General features: G+C 46.7%; 1 protein-coding gene across 2 annotated transcripts in view; it reads left to right on the forward strand.

Annotated features, from left to right (window-relative positions):
* The window catches only part of CPQ (carboxypeptidase Q), a 492,137-nt gene that overhangs the window by 363,423 nt on the left and 107,709 nt on the right, over positions 1–21,005 (forward strand). For both annotated transcript variants that reach the window (XM_044293689.1, XM_044293688.1), the window contains exon 6: positions 4,733–4,824. In XM_044293689.1, coding sequence (XP_044149624.1) covers positions 4,733–4,824 — 92 coding nt within the window. The remainder of the gene's footprint in view (positions 1–4,732; positions 4,825–21,005) is intronic.

Raw genomic sequence — 21,005 nt, forward strand, 5'->3', positions numbered from 1 at the left:
GAAGGTGTTAGAGGCCCAGGGGGACGCCCCGGTCTCTTGCCCTTCAGAGAAGTTGTTTGTACCGTTGAACCTACGTCTCGAATTATTAAAGGAACATCATAATTCGGCACTTGCTGGGCACCCGGGTAGTAAAGCAACCTTAGAGCTATTGTTTTGTCGTTTTTGGTGGCCAAGGTTGCGTCAGGATGTATTGGATTTTGTGTCTTCTTGTTCTACCTGTGCGCGCGCAAAAGTTTCACATACACGTCCTGCAGGGTCTCTATTACCACTCGTCATTCCCAATAGACCATGGACACATCTGTCTATGGATTTTATCACTGACTTACCTTTGTCTGCGGGTAAAACAGTGATTTTGGTAGTAGTGGACAGGTTTAGCAAAATGGCACACTTTATTGCGTTACCCGCACTACCTAATGCTAAAACTCTTGCTCAGGTATTCGTCAGTGAGATCGTGAAGCTTCACGGGGTCCCCTCCGATGTTGTTTCGGACCGGGGAACCCAGTTTATTTCTAAATTTTGGAAAGCTTTTTGTTCCCGTTTAGGGGTTCACTTGTCCTTTTCCTCAGCTTTCCATCCTCAGTCGAATGGACAGACTGAGCGTACCAACCAAAACCTGGAGACATATCTAAGATGTTTTGTGTCTGAAAACCAAGAGTTGTGGTCGTCATATTTACCGTTAGCTGAGTTTGCCATAAATAATCGCCGTCAGGAATCCACTGGCAAGTCACCTTTTCTTGGTGCATATGGTTTTCATCCCCAATTCTGTACTTTCAAAGAGGGGGGGTCTTCTGGGGTTCCCGAAGAGGAACGGTTTTCGTCATCTCTTTCATCAGTATGGCAGAAGGTGCAAGCTAACTTGAAAAATATGGGAGGTAAATACAAATGCATGGCTGATAAGAGACGGTCGCCAGGTCCGGACCTAGGAGTGAATGACTATGTGTGGCTGTCTACAAGGAATATCAAGTTGAAGGTTCCCTCTTGGAAACTGGGTCCTAGGTTTATTGGTCCTTACAAGATTGTAGCCATCATTAACCCCGTGGCTTTTCGCCTGGAGCTACCTCAGACTTTTAAAATCCATAATGTCTTTCATAAGTCGTTACTCAAAAAATATGTTCCACCTCTAGAACCGTCACCGCTGCCACCCCCTCCTGTTGTCGTGGATGGTAGTTTGGAATTTCAGATATCCAAAATTGTTAATTCTCGTCGGGTCCGCCGCTCTCTCCAATATCTGGTGCACTGGAGAGGTTACGGTCCCGAGGAAAGAATGTGGGTTCCTGCATCTGAGGTAAACGCCGACAGGCTAGTCCGGATTTTTCATGCCTCTCATCCTGAGAGACCTGGTCCTGAGTGTCCGGAGGCCCCTCGTAGAGAGGGGGGTACTGTCACGAGGGTGTCAAGAGCCACGCCTGACTCCGTTGTACCCGGGGTCAGGAGGTCGCAGCGGTTGGCTGCACGCTCTATGTCAGATAGGGAAGTTTCCTTATTGTAGCTTTCTGGGTTTGCTTTACAAACCCTTTTGGCTCACTCAGGGATCCGTAGCTCCTTCTCTCAGCTGTTCCTTGTCCAGCACTCCCAATCCTCCTTATATTCCCCTCTCACACTTCTCTGGTTGCCAGATATAGAGCTTCCTGCCTGGACATCTATTCTGACCCACTGGAGCTGTGTTGCTGCGTTCTCTGAGTGTTGCCTTAGAACGCTACCCTCCGGATCCCTGTTGGACCTTTGTGGACAATTGTTGCCGTCCACCTGGGTGTTTGTGTTTGTCTGTGTTTGTCTGTCCTCTCCCTGGTGTTTCCCTCTTAGTGCAGTGGTGAGGACTAGCGATCCCACCGGCCCGTTCATTATCTAGGGCTCATTTCAGGGAAAGCCAGGGTTTAGGCACGTGATCGCCGCACGGGTGAGGAACCCGTCTAGGGACGACAGGGCAGGCAGGTACCAGCTGCAAGGTGAGTTAGGGGTCACCACCTTTCCCTCTCCCTTGTGCAGGGCTTTCCCTGTTTTCCTCCCTGTGTGTGTTGCCGGTCATTACACATCCATACTCACTTAACCCTCTACACTCCTCCTCCCTCCATCCCTTTCTATGACCATGATCATGACTTTCATTCATTCATTCTCAACATTCACGGTATGTTCATAATGGATACTGCTATATTTGGGACACTGTCATAGCATAAGTCTCTGCTATAGTACGTACTTACACTACATTGTTCACTATTACAGTCTGTCCATAGCGCCACTTCTGGAGCTATATTCATAGCACTCTGCAGATCTGTTTACTATACATCTGTAAATTTGTATATGTAGCACATCTGTATAACTGTTCATAGTACATCTGTATACTTGTTCATAGTACATCTGTGTATTCGCCGTCTGTATAGCAATAGAACAGTTTATCTGTTGTGGGGTGTCGCTCTGGTAGACAGGATTAGCGGACGCAGTATAGAGGCAACAACAAGTTCTTTGGATCAAACCGTTCACTGTTTTATTCACACTTTAGGCAAGTGACAAAACAAGCTGTCATAAACCAGCAAAAAGTCACCTTGCGGTGCTGGTGGTAATTCACACCATGCAGCAATTCTACCTCAAAGAGACCTTGACCATAGCAGCACCAACCTGTTTTCATGCCAAACAGGTAGCAAGCCTTCATCCAGACACAAGGCTCCCAGATCCCAACACAGACCTGGCTTCTGAGGCCAGCTGCCTATTTAAGGACAGCCAGGTGCTTCCAAAACCCGACCGGCACTTAAAATCCTATCCGGTGTTTGACCTCACCTGGCTGTAAATCAGCCCAGCAGTACATGCTTTGAGGAAAATACCTGTTTTCCCAGACAAAACCTCTCGCTGTGTCACACTGTATATATGTATACATCAGTACATCTGTATATTTGTCCATCGTACATCTGTATATTTGCTCTCTATATAGCAATATAAACACCTGTATTCTTAACTTATTTGTACATAATCTATACATAAATATTCCTACTTTCTACACTATCCTTATCTTTATATAAAATGTTTTTATTGCACCTGCTGCTCTTTGCACTTCTGATTTGATGCAAACTGTATTTCCTTACCCTGTACTTTACACATTATTAGCCTAGGCCCTGTACATCACACATTATTAGCCTAGGCCCTGTACATCACACATTATTAGCCTAGGCCCTGTACATCACACATTATTAGCCTAGGCCCTACACATCACACATTATTAGCCTAGGCCCTGTACATCACACATTATTAGCCTAGGCCCTGTACATCACACATTATTAGCCTAGGCCCTACACATCACACATTATTAGCCTAGGCCCTATACCAGTGATGGTGAACCTTTTAGAGACCGAGTGCCCAAACTGAAACTAAATACCCACTTATTTATCGCAAAGTGCCAACACAGCAGTTTAACCTGAATACCAATATAGTATATCTTCCATGTACTTTATCATTTAGCTATAATAGCTTAATAGCCTACATTCAGTGCGCTGCCTGTGCTGTTCATAGTGCGTCCTGTGCTGATGAATGGCAGGAAAAGTCTAAAGCATATTAGTATGCCATAGACTTTTTCCAAGGCACGGGTGCCCACAGAGAGGGCTCTGAGTGCCGCCTCTGGCACCCGTGCCATAGGTTCGCCATCACTGCCCTATACATTACACATTATTAGCCTAGGCCCTACACATCACACATTATTAGCCTAGGCCCTATACATCACACATTATCAACCTAGAAGCTAAGCATCATTCATTTCTGTGCCCCCTATACTTAGTGGCATATGTTCTTTACCTCCTGTATATAGTGCCATATGTTCTGCTCTGACTGTATATAGTGCAACATATTCTTTACTCCCTCAATATAGTGCCACATACTGTGCCCCTATATAAAGTGCCATATGTTCTATGCCCTGTGCCTCATGCTCTGTTTGCCCCTGTATATAGAGCCACACATTTTGTGCCCCCTGTATATAGAGCCATACATTCTGTCTTCACACACTCTGTATAGAGATACTCACTGTCCCCGATACCATATTTTCATCCTGATCTGTTCAGGCCTGTTCCTGCAGGACGTCATAGGTGACCCGATGACATCATTCTGCTGCCTGCAAGACAAAAATTGGCAATAGTAGGACAGGGAACTAATAGATCCTTTGTATCGCTAGCACTGTGACAGCTGCTGAATTGTCCTGGGGACATGGATATCAATAAAGGGGTTTTCAAGGTATAAGCATTTATATTCCATTAAACATGTCCTGGCCACACTAACATATATATATATAATATGATTTTATTACCTATTTTGCCCCGTTTCCTTGCTTTACAAACCAGTCATGTGTCCTGGTTTGTTGTCTTGCTGGTGTGCAGGGGAGGCCTGTGTCCAGGCGCCCAGGAGAGGGAGCCCAAAACCTTGATGCTTCCTGGAAGAATTGACATATCTGCCTTATCTTTGACCTTGGGCCCTATTGAACGTAGCCACAGTTGCACATGGCAAACCACCAGTCCATGCAAATCTTATGATACATCAGACTCAATATTGTGCATCACAAACTCATACCCGAGTTGTCTTCGACCTTGTCCTTTTCTTTACAGTGTACTTTCATACTTCCAAATGATGTCCTGCTTGTGTTGCATATTGTTCCTATCACTAGCATTTGTCTTCGAGGAGCCATACAGCTGTCAGTATCACCCCAGGTTCATGTTCCAAAGATGATGGTTATAAATCCAGTATTTCTTTCATTTCTTAGGTCTACGTCCTAAAAGAACAATTCGCCTGGTACTATGGACTGGAGAAGAACAAGGAGGAGTTGGCGCGAGTCAGTATTATGATATGCACAAGGTAAGGGGTCATGTCTGTACAGTTTTGCTGTGTGACAATGTGCTGTTTGTGAATTTTCTATAAAATTTTTAAAATTTGGTTAAACATTTGTTGCCTGCGATGGAGTTTCTGCAATGAAAGAGTATATTACCTTACATGTTATATGACGTTTATTGAATATTCACATTCTAGCTCTGAAAGCCCCCAATGAACAGCTATGGATAAACATTATTATTAAAGGGGTTGTCTGAGTGTTTAATACGGATGACCTGTTCCCAGGATATGTCATCAATATCTGATCGGTGAGGGTCTGATTCATGGCACCTCCACCAACCATCTGTCTCAGGAGACCCCGTCGTTCCAGTGACCACCACGCCCTCCTTGCGGCTTGCCAAGCACAGTGCTGTCCATTGGATAGCAGCTGTGATTGGCATTGCAGCTCATCCCCATCCATTTGAATGGGACTGAGCTGTGTCAAGGCCATGTGACCGATGACTGTGGCATCATTGACCTAGGAAGAGGCTGACGCACTCCGGTGCTGATCAGCAGGGGTGCCAGGAGTTGGACCCCATTATTCACTTATGACCTATCCTGAGGATAGATCATCCGTATAAACACTTGGAAAACCTCTTTAATGGGATATGAGCAGCCTATGTACTGACACAAGCATGTTTTTTATATGCTTGCATGAAACATGCTATTCTGTTCCTTGTGAATCCACTTTTGGCTTTGAGTGAAAATCATGCAGCAAAATTTGCCCTAATGGTTTTCAATAATCACATACAATTATAGGGTCCTTTGCCCACTTGCACAGGTAATTTAAAGGGCTTCTGTCACCCCACTAAAGTCATTTTTTTTTTTTTTGCGGCTAGTTACATTCCTTATAGTGCGATATCTGAAAATATAATGGTGTTACTTACTTTCATTCAGCCGTTTCTTATAAAAACGAAGTTTTATAATATGTAAATCAGGTCTCTACCAGCAAGTAGGGCATCTACTTGCTGGTAGCTGCCGCTAGAAACCGCCCCCTCGTCGTGTTGATTGACAGGGCCAGCCGCGATCTCTTCCTCCGGCCGGCCCTGTCAGCATTTTAAAAATCGCGCGCCTCTGTTCATTCGGCGCAGGCGCTCTGAGATGAGGAGGCTCGTCTCCTCAGAACTCCATCAGTGCGCCTGCGCCGATGACATCACCGAAAGAGAAGACGTCATCGGTGCAGGCGCACTGAGGGAGTTCTGAGGAGACGAGCCTCCTCATCTCAGAGCGCCTGCGCCGAATGAACAGAGGAGCGCGATTTTTAAAATGCTGACAGGGCCGGCCGGAGGAAGGAGATCGCGGCTGGCCCTGTCAATCAACACGACGAGGGGGCGGTTTCTAGCGGCAGCTACCAGCAAGTAGATGCCCTACTTGCTGGTAGAGACCTGATTTACATATTATAAAACTTCGTTTTTATAAGAAACGGCTGAATGAAAGTAAGTGACACCATTATATTTTCAGATATCGCACTATAAGGAATGTAACTAGCCCAAAAAAAAAAAATATGACTTTAGTGGGGTGACAGAAGCCCTTTAAGTGATACATTGACACTTGAAATGCACAGTACATAGCATGTTTATATCTATGCAATGCTAATAGGGTTCCGTTTTGGATATCTTACATAAAGGTTCAGGATACTGATGGTTTATCAGGGGAGGGCGCTCTGACTATTTGCTCTCTCACTAGGGTCCGGATAATGAGAAAAGCCATCAGTATCAAATCGGAGGGGTGTGACTCTTTGCACTCCCTCCAATCAGCTAGATGAAGGGACCCCTGCTTCTTCATTGCTTACCTCAGTCAGTCTATCTGTACACTGTCTAATTTAAAGAGGTGGTGCAGAATTTTGAAGCTTTACCCTATTGAAGCGAACAAAAGAAGCTGCAATACCCTATACCCATACCGCCACTACGGTGTGTAGGTAGACACACCGAAGTAAAAGGTGAAGATTGAGCAGTGCTACAGCCCCTTTAAACAACCGATCAGTAGGAATGGTGACAGTCGGGTCCACACTGATCTGATATTGATGGCCTATCCTGAATATAGACTAGCAATATATTGAACCTAGAAAATCCCTATAGAGGGCTTTCCCGGGAAATGCAATCACCTATCTTGACCAGTCTCTAGAATAAAGGATTCCCTTGATCCTTCTTACCCAGAAGACTAAGGTAAGTAGGAGTCTGAGTCTGATATAAACAGTCCTCAGTGATGGGCTCCAAAGTCATCTCCTAAAGGGGTTGTCTTCTGCTAAGACTTTGGAGACCAAAATTGTAACAGAGGATGCACCCATCAGAGGATCCTTTGGTACTCTGGTGGACCATGCTGATGCTGCTGGTGACTACTGAGAGCCGCAAGGTACTAGGTGAATTATGTCTCGGTGATGTCACCTTAAAGAGCCCTAAAGTCTTGTGGGAGCACGTTTGGCACGGGCACTGTACAGGGATGTAGCTCACCGAACTAAGTACCTGGCATGTCATTCCTAACGGTGGGATTGGGGCAAAGTGGGCAGGAGTGTAGCCTCTGGGTGGAATGACACCACCTTTGTTGCACCCACATGCTCATTTACATATTACAAAATATTGTTTTTCTACACATTGAACCCACATAAAGTAATGGGAATGAAAGAATTACATTCAGCTGACAAGTGCACATCTTGCATGTCTGCTGGATTAATGCTCATAAACCTGGTGACAGATGCCCTTTAAAGAATTAGTTGACCTTCAAGATAAAAATGGTCTTCAAAAATATTGAAAGTAATGGAGATTTGTATTACCTGTCTTGTTACAGTAGCCTTTGACTTGATTGAGCTGTAAATTGGTAAAATGTTGGTATGCCAGCTCAGTGGAGTTATTAAAATGACAAGTCACCCAGTTGTAATTTTAATCTACATTTTACCTGGAATTTTCCCCAAATAATAACTAATTAAATAAGCTGAGATGAGTAATGTCATGAAGAAGGCATAAAGCTGTGTCGGATTTGTTTCCCATGTAGGAATGTTGTTGGCTGCACATTTTGGGTGGTGTCATTGCCCCGTTGTTCCTCGCCAAAGTGCAGTTACAGAGAGACTTGCTGTTTCTAAGAAACATGATGTACATAGAAATGAAACTGCAAATGGTTTTCTGTTCTAAATCACAGACTGTTTATAAGAGCTCACACAGCGCTAAGAGAAGAGACTAACAATGTGATATACAGAAGGTCTAACATCTCCAGAGTCGTGCTCAAAGCATAAGCTCTAAAGCAAACATTGCACTTTATTCTTCCTTAGCAATTCCCTTTTGACAAGATTCCATGATTATTATTTTTTAGAACTCATCATCTCCTGTTCATGTGCCTACAGAGTTGCATGATATAGTCATTGATCTGATGGTTCCCTAAATGACCAGTACAAAAATGTTTACAGTTCTTACACCAACCAACAATGATGTTCTCCATAGTGATGCACACAGAGCAGCCTCTTAGAAGGGCCAGCAGATGTCGGCCATTGGTGCTCAGTCCATGTCTGAGTACCTTAGATTATTTAAACCTTCTCAGAACGTTCAGGCTAAAGAAAAAATGTTCTTTGGTTCCAATAAATTTATGGAGGATTTTGAGGCTAGGTAGTTTGTATATTTTGGGCTTGCTACCCGGCCTATATTTGTCTGTGTTACGCTAGTGGCCTGAGTCGGCTATGTGTCTGTCCCGTGTTTGTGTGAACAGGAACTTAGTTAAGTGTCTCTCACCTCAGGTTCAGCACTGCATGGGATATACCATTTCTCTCCTTGCTCTGTATGTTGCTGTCCAGCTACTTACTAACTAGCTCATTAGCTCCCCTATAAATACCTGCTTATCCCACTCACTTTTTGGCTGATCAATACAGGTCCTGCTATATGCTTCTACAGGTCCTGCTTTACCTTGCTATCTGAGCAATGATCCATTTACCTGTCGGTATACTAACAGTTGTCCTCCTGGAATTTAAACCTCAGCTTGTCTCTGACTACAAGTTAGCCTGTTTCCTCTGGTCCTCCACTCTGGTGTCTCTAAAACCCGTAAATCAACAGCCTACAAAGCCTGGTGGTTGGCACAATTGATGCACATCCACAGATCGTAACAGTCTGTTATGAGAACATGAACTTTGACAACTGTGATCTTTGATTTGCATGACTTTACTTCTGGTTAATGATTTTACAATTAAGGTTTGGAATCAGACCAACAGTAGATGATGTTGGAGACTACTGTGGGGACACAATGGCATAAACATAGCGACACAATGAGCCTATGGTTGTCATGATGGGGAGTGGGGGAAATTCCCCACCGTATAGCGCGGGTAAACGGAGAAGCAGCTAGGCCTGGACATCAGGAAAAGGGAGCAAGTCACGTCCTAAGCCGCCCTAATCCTGGCCCAGACTCCTAACCATAAGAGCAGACCCAGATGGTAGGTGGGCTCATACACAGGAACCTCGGACCCTGAGTCGCCCTGATGATTTCGGAATAAAGATTAGGAGCTAGGGACAACCTGTACCTCCAGAACGCAGATGAACAGGAGTCTCACAAGCCAAGCAGCAAAGGTAAGGGAAGACATTGAGCAGCAACTGGGTCAGCAGGTAAGAACCCAGTGATATGACAACACACCGGAACAACAAGCACTTACCTGCCTCAACAACAGGGTGGAACTTCAGCACCAAGACTACCTGGACCCCCATGCAGACAGAATGCATGGTGGCCCCAGGCAGAGCTGCTCACTGACAGGGGAATGTCTAGCAACCATGCTGGACAACACACCAAACAGACCAGACATGGAACACAACACTAGACATAACAACACACCCTGTACATAAACCCTCACCAAACATATACAAGGGAAGGAAGGGGAAAATACATAAGGATGACATCGGAAGACCTCGATGTCTAACTAGGTGGACCTCACACTGGAAGGATAGAATATCCAGGGCAGGAGCATAGCTCCAGCACACACCAAGGCTGGATAACTACTGACCTCACGCTCACAGCACCAGATTAAGAAGAGCCAAGAGGCCACACCCAGAACACACCTAGCCAGGAAGTTTACCCCTCCAGTACCAGACAGGGAAAAAACCAAAAGAAGGATAAGCATAAACATGCTGCACCACAACGCGTTGCCCCTGGCAACCAGCATGCATGGCTAATGTGTCACGGCACACAACAACAAGACCGTGACTCAGCCGTGACAATCACACTGTCCAAAGACATATCCATGACCTATTTTGTATTTTGATGGTTAATTGGCGTGTGGTCTATTGCAGAACTGGTGACTTGAATTCTACTCAGTCAGGGTAGGAAAGAGCTTTCATCATGCCTATCTTCAGCTAACACCAGAGATGTTATGAGTGTTTTTTTTTTGCTGATATCAGAAGAGCAGTAAGAATAGCAGTCAAAATAACTGGTTGGGTGTAAAAGAGGGCCAAGACTGGGTTCACATCTGCGCTTTTAACTCTGGCAGTCTGTTCCAGCAAAGGCACAAACTCCCGGAGTTCAGCGTATCTGGCATAGCCGGATACCACCGCGCACCTCCATATCCCTATTTACTGTATTTAGATCCGAGGGGGGGGGGGGGGGGTTGGGGGTCTGGACACTTTCCGTCATATATGCCAGCTTTCGAATGGACAAAAAATGCTGCATCTACATAGTATTCTTTGTCTACCTGAGTTGAAAGGGCAGATGTGAACCCAGCCTAAGGCTGACCAGACACTTTAGCTATTGAGACATTGTCACGCCTTGCCCTGTGAATGTGCTGAGGTCTGTCAGACTAGCTGCACATGTCTGACTTCTCTTTTTGTTTTGATTTGGGTTTGAGCTGGATCCACCTTCCCTCAGGTGTACTGGGTTTCATTCTTAGTGAGGCTACTTATTACTCCTCCCCCAGTGGCCTGTGCAGGTTATAGTTCTTTCCTGGGAGCTCTTGATTTATGGTGGATTGTCTGCTCCAGCTCTGCTCAAGATAAGTCCTTTCCTTTATTTCCCTTTTTGTGTTTTATCTAGGTCTCTAGGGAGACGCTTGCTTCCTCCTGGTTTGAAGAAGCAGGTTGCCTCTTCCCTTTTCCCTGCTGCTTGGGATTTGCCCAGGGTGTTTAGGTTTAGGCACAAGGGCATGTGCATATCCACCATTAGGGTATGCACATGGGCACAGCAGTTTAGGGAAATCTTTTAGGGATCGTTAGAAGGTGACAATTTTCTCCCTAGCTTTTGGGCCTAGTCATTTGTTCTGTTTGTTTTCCTGTGTTTGGTTATTTCCTCGCTTACCTACCTATCGTGACATTATAACCCGCCAAAAAAACGGTCATAATGCGAAATGGAGGCTATGAATGCCTTGGTTGATCGCATGCAGGGATTATTGCTGGAGGTTGCTGATCTCCGCTGTTCTGTTGCACGGTGTCAGAATGCTCTGGCGTCTGGCGCCGTTGGAGGAAATCAGATCTGCTTAGAGCCTAAAGTCGCTCTCCCCGATAGGTTCTCAGGGGGTGGTGATGACTTTATTTGGTTCAGGGAGTCCTGCAGGTTGTATTTTCATCTGCAGCCGATGTTATCTGGTGACGAGAATCAAAGAGTGGGGATCATTATATCTCTGCTCAAAGGGGATGTGCAGTCCTGGGCTTTTTCTCTGCCGACTTGGTTCACCATCCCTCCAGTCGGTGGATTAATTTTTTAGAGCCTTGGGCTTGACTTATGATGACCCAGACCGGTTCTCTATGGCTGAATCTAAGCTACGCAGTTTGTTACAGGGAGAACGTACTACGGAGTCGTATTGTGCAGAATTTAGAAGATGGGCAACTGACTCTGGGTGGAATGAACCTGCACTCCGGAGTCAATTTTGTCAAGGGCCGAGAGGTTGAAAGATGCCCTTGCTTTTCATGAGTATCCCGATTCTTTGGAGACGGCCATGTCTTTGGCAGTGCGGCTTGATAGACGTCTTAGAGAGAGGTATAAGTTTCCTCTCGAGCGGGGTGTCCCGTCGGTATGTGGATCCGTCCTACCTAGTCCCCGGGGTAATATGACTTTTGAATCTGGGGCAGGAGAGGAGCCTATGCAGTTGGGCCAGGTTTAATTTCGCTCCGGTGATAGGGATTTTAGGAAGCTGAATAAGCTATGTTACTTCTGTGGAAAAGAAGGTAATTTTGTTTGTGTGTGTCCTTTTGTTAAACCTCAAAGCGGTAATTAAAAACTACGGAGGTATTCACATAAAGAGAAAAAAAATGACTTCCCTGACTCTTGGTAGTGTGAATGGGGGAGTCTGAGCAAGCAAATATGCATTCTCCTTGCAATACCAGTTTCCTCCTGCCTGTCATGGTGGCGCTAGACTCAGGAAATTTGGATTTTGAGGTATTTGTTGACAGTGGTGCGGGGGAAAACCTTATTGATTTTCAGTTTCTCCAAAATCTTGGTTTTAAAACTAGCACTTTAGATAAAGAGATACCTGTGTTTGCTATTAATTCCTCCCCTCTCTCACAAAAGAGTCTTACTCATATCGTTCATGACATTCAGTTAAGGGTGGATGATTTACATGTTGAGTCCATTTCTTGTTTTGTTATGAAGGGCTTGCCTGCTCCGATGGTTCTGGGTTTACCTTGGTTGATAAAGCATAACCCTACTATTGACTGGCAAACAAGACAAATCTGTAGCTGGAGTGAATTTTGTTTGGACAACTGTCTTTGTGCTTCTATCTCAGGGGTGTCAACTACGGTCCTACCTCAGTTTCTCTCTGATTTTGCGGACGTATTCTCGAAGGGTGGAGTTCTGGAGCTGCCTCCCCATCGAGAATATGATTGTCCGGTCAATCTGATCCCAATCTGATTTTTCAAAAATGCTTTATTATGTAAAACTGAAACAAACAAACAAAAAAGTTAGTCATATTTGGTATTGTTGTGTCTATAACAACCTGCTCTATAAAAATACCACATGATCTAACCTGTCAGATAAACATTGTAAATAACAAAAAATAAAAACGGTGCCAAGACAGCTATTTTTTGTTACCTTGCCTCACAAAAAGTGTAATATAGAGCAACCAAAAATCATACGTACCCTAAAATAGTACCAACAAAACTGCCACCTTATCCTGTAGTTTCCAAAATGGGGTCATTTTTGGGGAGTTTCTACTCTAGGGGTGTCAAATGTGAAATGGCAACTTAAAATTATCCCAGTTAAATCTGCCCTCCAAAAACCATATGGCGTTCCTTTCCTTCTGCGCCCTGCCATTTGCCCTTACAGCTGTTTACGATTACAAATGGGGTGTGTCTGTAAACTACAGAATAAGGCCTCATTCACACGACAGTTTTTTTTCACGTTCCGCAAAACAGGGTTCCGTTGTTCCGTGATCCCTGTCCGTTTTTTTTTCCGTGTGTCTTCCGTGAATTTTGGAGGATCACCAGACATGAAGGAAAGTTAAAAAAAAAGTTGTTTTGGTGTCCGCCTGGCCGTGCGGAGCCAAACGGATCCGTCCTGACTTACAATGCAAGTCAATGGGGACGGATCCGTTTGACGTTGACACAATAGCAAACGGATCCGTCCCCCATTGACTTTCAATGTAAAGTCAGGGTATATTTTAACTTGAAGTGTCCCCATCACCATGGGAATGCCTCTATGTTAGAATATACCATCGGATTTGAGTTATATCGTGAAAACTCAGATCCGACAGTATATTCTAACACAGAGGCGTTCCCATAGTGATGGGGACGCTTCAAGTTAGAATATACTAAGAACTGTGTACATGACTGCCCTCTGCAGACCCCCCTCCCTCCCCAGTTTTAAATTCATTGGTGGCCAGTGCAGCCCCCCTCCCTCCCCTGTATTACATTCATTGGTGGCCAGTGCGGCCTCCCCCCTCCCCTCCTAATTAAAATCCCCCCCATATACTATGGCCCCAGTTGTGCCCCCATCTTTATATTATGGCCCCAGTTGTGCCCTCATACATATATTACGGCCCCAGTTGTGCCCCCATACATATATTACGGCCCCAGTTGTGCCCCTATACATATATTACGGCCCCAGTTGTGCCCCCATACATATATTACGGCCCCAGTTGTGCCCCCATACATATATTACGGCCCCAGTTGTGCCCCCATACATATATTACGGACCCAGTTGTGCCCCCATACATATATTACGGCCCCAGTTGTGCCCCCATACATATATTACGGCCCCAGTTGTGCCCCCATACATATATTACGGCCCCAGTTGTGCCCCCATACATATATTACGGTCCCAGTTGTGCCCCCATACATATACGATGGCCCCAGTTGTGCCCCCATAGATATATTATGGCCCCAGTTGGTGGCAGCGGAGAGTTCCGATCGGAGTCCCAGTTTAATCGCTGGGCCATTGTTACCGATCGGAGCCCCAGCGATTAAACTGGGACTCCGATCGGAACTCTCCGCTGCCACCAGCTGGGGCCATAATATATCTGTGGGGGCACAACTGGGGCCATAATATATGTATAGGGACACATCTGGGGTCATAGTATATGTATGAGGGCACAACTGGGACATAATATAAAGATGGGGGCACAACTGGGGCCATAGTATATGGGAGGGGGGATTTTAATTAGGAGGGGGGGAGAGGGGAGGCCGCACTGGCCACCAATGAAGATAATACAGGGGAGGGGAGGGGGGCCGCACTGGCCACCAATGAATTTAAAACTGGGGAGGGAGGGAGGGGGGTCTGCCCCCTGCTGCCTGGCAGCACCTGATCTCTTACAGGGGCTATGATACGCACAATTAACCCTTCAGGTGCGGCACCTGAGGGGTTAATTGTGCGGATCACAGCCCCCTGTAAGAGATCGGGTGCTGCCAGGCAGCAGGGGGCAGTCATGTACACAGTTCTTAGTATATTCTAACTTGAAGCGTCCCCAACACTATGGGAACGCCTCTGTGTTAGAATATACTGTCGGATCTAAGTTTTCACAAAGTGAAAACTCAGCTCTGAAAAAAGCTTTAATGCAGATGGATCTGCGATCTGTCCGTGTGAAAGTAGCCTACGGACACGGATGACAATCTTGTGTGCATCCGTGTTTTTTCACAGACCTATTGACTTGAATGGGTCCGCAAACCGTTGTCCGTCAAAAAAAATAGGACAGGAAACGCGGATCATGGACGCGGATGAACAACGGTGCATTTTCTGAGTTTTCAACTGACGCATTGAAAGTCAATGGGTCTGCAGAAAATCACGGAAAACTGAACAACGGACACGGATGCACACAACGGTCGTGTGCATGAGGCCTCAGGCTTTGTTTGGCTGTTAACCCTTGCTTTGTTACTGGAAAAAATGGATTAAAATGGAAAATCTGCCAAAAAGTGAAATTCTGAAATGTCATCTACATTTTCCTTTAATTCTTGTGGAACACCTAAAGGGTTACTGAAGTTTCTAAAATCAGGTTTGAATACCTTGAGGGGTGTATTTTTCAAAATGGGGTCACCTTTTTACGATCACATATGGGGTGTTTCTGTAAACTACAGAATCAGGGCAATAAATATTGAGTTTTGTTTGGCTGTTAACACTTGCTTTGTTACTGGAAAAAATGTATTAAATGGAAAATCTGCCCAAAAAGTGAAATTCTGAAATTTTATCTACATTTTCCTTAATTCTTGTTGAACACCTAAAGGGTTAACAAAGTTTGTAAAATCAGTTTTAAGTACCTTGAGGGGTGTCGTTTATAACATAGGGCTATTTATGGGTGGTTTCTTTTATGTAAGCTTCACAAAGTGACTTCATACTTGAACTGGTCCTTAAAAAGTGGGTTTTGGAAATTTTCCGAAAAATTTCAAGATTTGCTTCTAAACTTCTAAGCCTTCTAACGTCCCAAAAAAAGAAAATATAATTTACAAAATGATCAAAAGATGAAGTAAACATATGGGAAATGTAAAGTAATAACTTTTTTTAGGAGGTATCACTACGGTATCTGTTTTAAAAGCAGAGAAATAGAAATTTAGAAAATTGCTAATTTTTCCAAATTTTTTGTAAATTTGGTATTTTTCTTTATAAATAATGCTGAAATATTTTGACTCAAATATACCACTGTCATGAAGTACAATATGTGACGAGAAAACAGTCTCAGAATGGCCTGGATAAGTAAAAGCGTTTTAAAGTTATCTATACTAATAAAAGCCCTGTGTACGTGGTGTCCGTGCGTGTGTGCCGATTTGTTAAGTGCGCATGCGCGGCTCGCTGGCCAATCGGCACGCACGTACGGACACCGCCTTCAGCGCCCATACATGTGAGTCCGGCGGCAGTCTCTGTGAGTGGAGGTGAGAGGCCATATCAGTGGGCAGTTCTGATCAGAGTCCCAGCAGTGTAAGGCCTCATGCATACGACCGTTGTGTGCATCCGTGGCCGTTGTGCCGTTTTCCTTTTTTTTTCGCGGACCCATTGACTTTCAATGGGTCCGTGGAAAAACCGGAAAATGCACCGTTTTGCAGCCGCATCCGTGATCCGTGTATCCTGTCTGTCAAAAAAATAGGACCTGTCCTATTTTTTTGACGGACAACGGTTCACGGACCCATTCATGAAAACTCAGATCCGACAGTATATTCTAACACAGAAGCATTCCCATAGTGATGGGGACGCTTCTAGTTAGAATATACTACGAATTGTGTATATGACTGCCCCCTGCTGCCTGGCAGCACCCGATCTCTTACAGGGGGCTGTGATCCGTACAATTAACCCCTCAGATGCCGCACCTGAAGGGGTTAATTGTGTGTATCATAGCCCCCTGTAAGAGATCCGGGGTTGCCAGGCAGCAGGGGGCAGACCACCCTCCCTCCCCAGTTTCAATTTCATTGGTGGCCAGTGCGGCCCCCCCTCCCTCCCTCTATTGTATTTATATCACTGGTGGCCAGTGCGCCCCCCCCCCCCCCTCCCTCCCTCTACTGTATTTAACTAATTGATAACCAATAACGAACACACATATATATGAAATATAAATATTTTATTGATATGTCACTTAAAAAACGACACAATTACAATTAATAATGAATATAATATAAAGTGCAGTATTGTGGTGGCGCTACAGAACAACGCCCCACCATGGATACACAAGGAATGTTATATGAGCCCAAAGCCCTTGTCTCCAATCAGCCCAAATTAACAAGAGAAATGATCTCAACATCGGCTCAGAGGAGACACAGGCTAGAATCAGAATGCAGGTGCTGGCATGTTTGTAAAGGGATGTGAGCCAAACAGTAGGAGCAGTATATGAGTCCCACATCCACTAAGGATGTCATGGTATATAACCTGCATCAACTACATATCACGTCAACACAAACTAAGCCAGCACATATAGATGACGCATAACAAGTACTGGGAAACAAACCTTCAATCCCTGGTGAGCGGACCCCTGACGCGCGTTTCGCCAAGCTTTTTCGACGCGCGTGCGCCCCCCCCCCCTCCCTCTACTGTATTTAACTCATTGGTGGCACAGTGTGCGGCCCCCCTCCCTCCCTCTATTGTATTTAACTCATTGGTGGCACAGTGTGCGGCCTTCCCCCCCCCCCTTCCCGATCATTGGTGGCAGCGGAGAAGCATCATACTTACCTGCTGGCTGCTGCGCTGTCTGTGACCGGCCGGGAGCTCCTCCTACTGGTAAGTGACAGATCATTAAGCAATGCACCGCACAGACCTGTCACTTACCAGTAGGAGGAGCTCCCCGCCGGTCACAGACATCGCAGCAGCCAGCAGGTAAGTATGATGCTTCTAATATTGCTAAGTAACCATGGCAACCAGGACTGCAGTAGCATCCTGGTTGCCATGGTTACCTATTGGAGCCCCAGCGATTAAACTGGGACTTCGATCGGAACTCTCCGCTGCCACCAATGATCGGGGGCGGGGGGGGAGGCTGCACACTGTGCTACCAATGATATAAATACAATAGAGGGAGGGGGGCCGGGGGGGCCGCACACTGTGCCACCAATGAGTTTAATACAATAGAGGGGGGGCCGCACACTGTGCCACCGATGAGTTAAATACAATAGAGGGAGGGAGGGGGGCCGCACACTGTGCCACTAATGATAATACAATAGAGGGAGGGAGGGGGGGCCGCATTGGCCACCAATGATATTCAAACTGGAAAGGGAGGGGACGCTTCTAGTGAAAAGGGAGGGGACGCTTCAATGATATTCAAACTGAATGGGGACGCTTCTAGTTAGAATATACTACAAACTGTGTACATGACTGCCCCCTGCTGCCTGGCAGCCCCCGATCTCTTACAGGGGGATAAGATACGCACAATTTACCCCTTCAGGTGCGGCACCTGAGGGGTTAATTGTGCGTATCATAGCCCCCTGTAAGAGATCGGGTGCTGCCAGGCAGCAGGGGGCAGTCATGTACACAGTTTGTAGTATATTCTAACTAGAAGCGTCCCCATCACCATGGGAACGCCTCTGTGTTAGAATATACTGTCGGATATGAGTTTTCACGATGTAACTCAAATCCGATGGTATATTCTAACATGGTGATGGGGACGCTTCAAGTTAAAATATACCATCGGATTGGAGAAAACTCTGATCCGATGGTATAAAAGGGACTCCTGACTTTACATTGAAAGTCAATGGGGACGGATCCGTTTGCAATTGCACCATATTGTGTCAACGTCAAACGGATCCTTCCCCATTGACTTGCATTGTAATTCAAGACTGATCCGTTTGGCTCTGCACGGCCAGGCGGACACCAAAACGACTTTTTTTTCATGTCCGTGGATCCTCCAAAAATCAAGGAAGACCCACGGACGAAAAAACGGTCACGGACCAACGGAATCCCGTTTTGCGGACCTTGAAAAAATACTGTCGTGTGCATGAGGCCTAATGCTGGGGCTCCGATCGGTTACCATGGCAGCCAGGAGTCACGCTACTGAAGTCCTAGCTGCCATGGTATGTTAGTGAGCAGAGAGCAGCATTAAACTCACATGCGACGTGGCCGCCGGTCGATCCTTCTTCTGTCTGTGCGGCGCATTGCTAATGCTTATAGCATTAGCAATGCGCCGCACAGACCTATGAGAAGAAGGAGCGCCCGGCGGCCATGGCGCACGTGAGTATAATGCTGCTCACTAACATATCATGGCAGCCAGGACTTCAGTAGCGTGACTTCTGGCTGCCATGGTAACCGATCGGAGCCTCAGTATTACACTGCTGGGACTCCGATCGGAACTGCCCACTGCCACCAATGATGGGGCAGGAGGGGGACCCTTTGGCCACTGCCACCAATGATGGGGGAAGGAGGGGGACCCTGTGGCTACTGCCACCAATGATTATTACTGGGGAGGGGGGGGGGTGGGTTTGAGTTACCAGAGGGGGCTGCTGATGGGTCCCTGCATGCTCACTATAACAAATGGCACACAGACGATTTTATGTGATGGGGCTGGAGTGTAATCCTACATAATATAATAAAATCCCTGTGTGAGTGCCCTGTGTCCGTGAGTGTGTGTGTGTGTGCGCCATTTGTTATACTGGCCATGCGTGGCGCGGGGACCTATCAGCTTACAGCGCTCCACACGCCGCCCGCACCTGCGCCCAGCTCCGCCGTGACTCCTCCTCCCCCTCCAGCTTCATCTGTAGACGCCTTACACCCCAGGATCCCCAACATTATTCACATAGTACACTCCAACCCCCATCATTACACACATATTACACTCCAACCCCCATCATTACACACATTACACTCCAATCCCCATCATTACACTCCAATGAGGGTTGTAGTGTAATGATGGGGGTTGGAGTGTAATACATGTGTAATGCTCTCTGCCTGTGATAGCTTCCCTCACATGCTACTGTGCGGCCATTTCCTGACTTTGGTGGACGGGGTTAGGGTGAGATAGGAGCGAGTAGGATGCGGCCGCTGCGGAGACTAACATGTGCCCCCTGTGCTGACAGATACCCGGAGTCCAGAATAGGAGGTCCCCATCCCCAGTGCTCCCAGCTTTGTCCTCCCAGGCTCTTTGGGAGTTTTATGAACTCCAGTATGCAATGCTGCAACAGGTACGGGCCACTCTCTGCCCGGTGTGCAGGTGTGGGCAGTGCATAAGGGTGTTGGTGAAGGATACGTTGTGGCAGGCGGCAGTTGCCGGGCCCAGATCCCGGGGTGTCAGTCAGCTGCAGAGGAAACCGGAGGGGGAGGAGGAGGCACGGTGGAGCTGGGCACAGCAACTGGCCGATGCGTAGGGGTGGGCGGTGCGTGCGGAGCGCCGTGTGTTGATTGGCCGCCGCGCATGCGCACTTATCGTCACACACGCACGGTCGCACATGCACACAGGGACTTTATTATAGAGGATATATATCTATACTAATAAAAGCCCTGTATACGTGCTCAGGGCTGGTGTCCGTGCGTGGATGCCGATTATAGAAGTGCGCAGCGGACGGACACACACACACACAGGCTGCCCCCCCATAACAGTGTCATCCACAGATGCCCCCCCCCCCCCATAACAGTGTCATCCACAGGTACCCCCCCATAACAGTGTCATTCACAGGTACCCCCCCATAACAGTGTCATCCACAGGTACCCCCCCATAACAGTGTCATCCACAGGTACGTGTCATCCACAGGTACCCCCCCATAAGTGTCATCCACAGGTACCCCCCCATAAGTGTCATCCACAGGTACCCCCCCATAAGTGTCATTCACAGGTACCCCCCCCCCCATAACAGTGTCATCCACAGGTACCCCCCCATAAGTGTCATCCACAGGTACCCCCCCATAAGTGTCATCCACAGGTACCCCCCCATAAGTGTCATCCACAGGTACCCCCCCCATAAGTGTCATCCACAGGTACCCCCCCATAACAGTGTCATCCACAGGTACCCCCCATAACAGTGTCATCCACAGGTACCCCCCCATAACAGTGTCATTCACAGGTACCCCCCCATAACAGTGTCCTTCACAGGTACCCCCCCATAACAGTGTCATTCACAGGTACCTCCCCATAACAGTGTCATCCACAGGTACCCCCCCCCATAACATTGTCATCCACAGGTACCCCTCATAACAGTGTCACCCACAGGTACCCCCCATAACAGTGTCATCCACAGGTACCCCCCCCCATAACAGTGTCATCCACAGGTACCCCCCATAACAGTGTCATCCACAGGTACCCCCCCCCCATAACAGTGTCATCCACAGTTACCCCCCATAACAGTGTCATCCACAGGTACACCCCCCATAACAGTGTCATCCACAGGTACC

This window comes from Bufo gargarizans, chromosome 5, assembly GCF_014858855.1.
Source record: "Bufo gargarizans isolate SCDJY-AF-19 chromosome 5, ASM1485885v1, whole genome shotgun sequence".
NCBI lineage: Eukaryota > Metazoa > Chordata > Amphibia > Anura > Bufonidae > Bufo > Bufo gargarizans.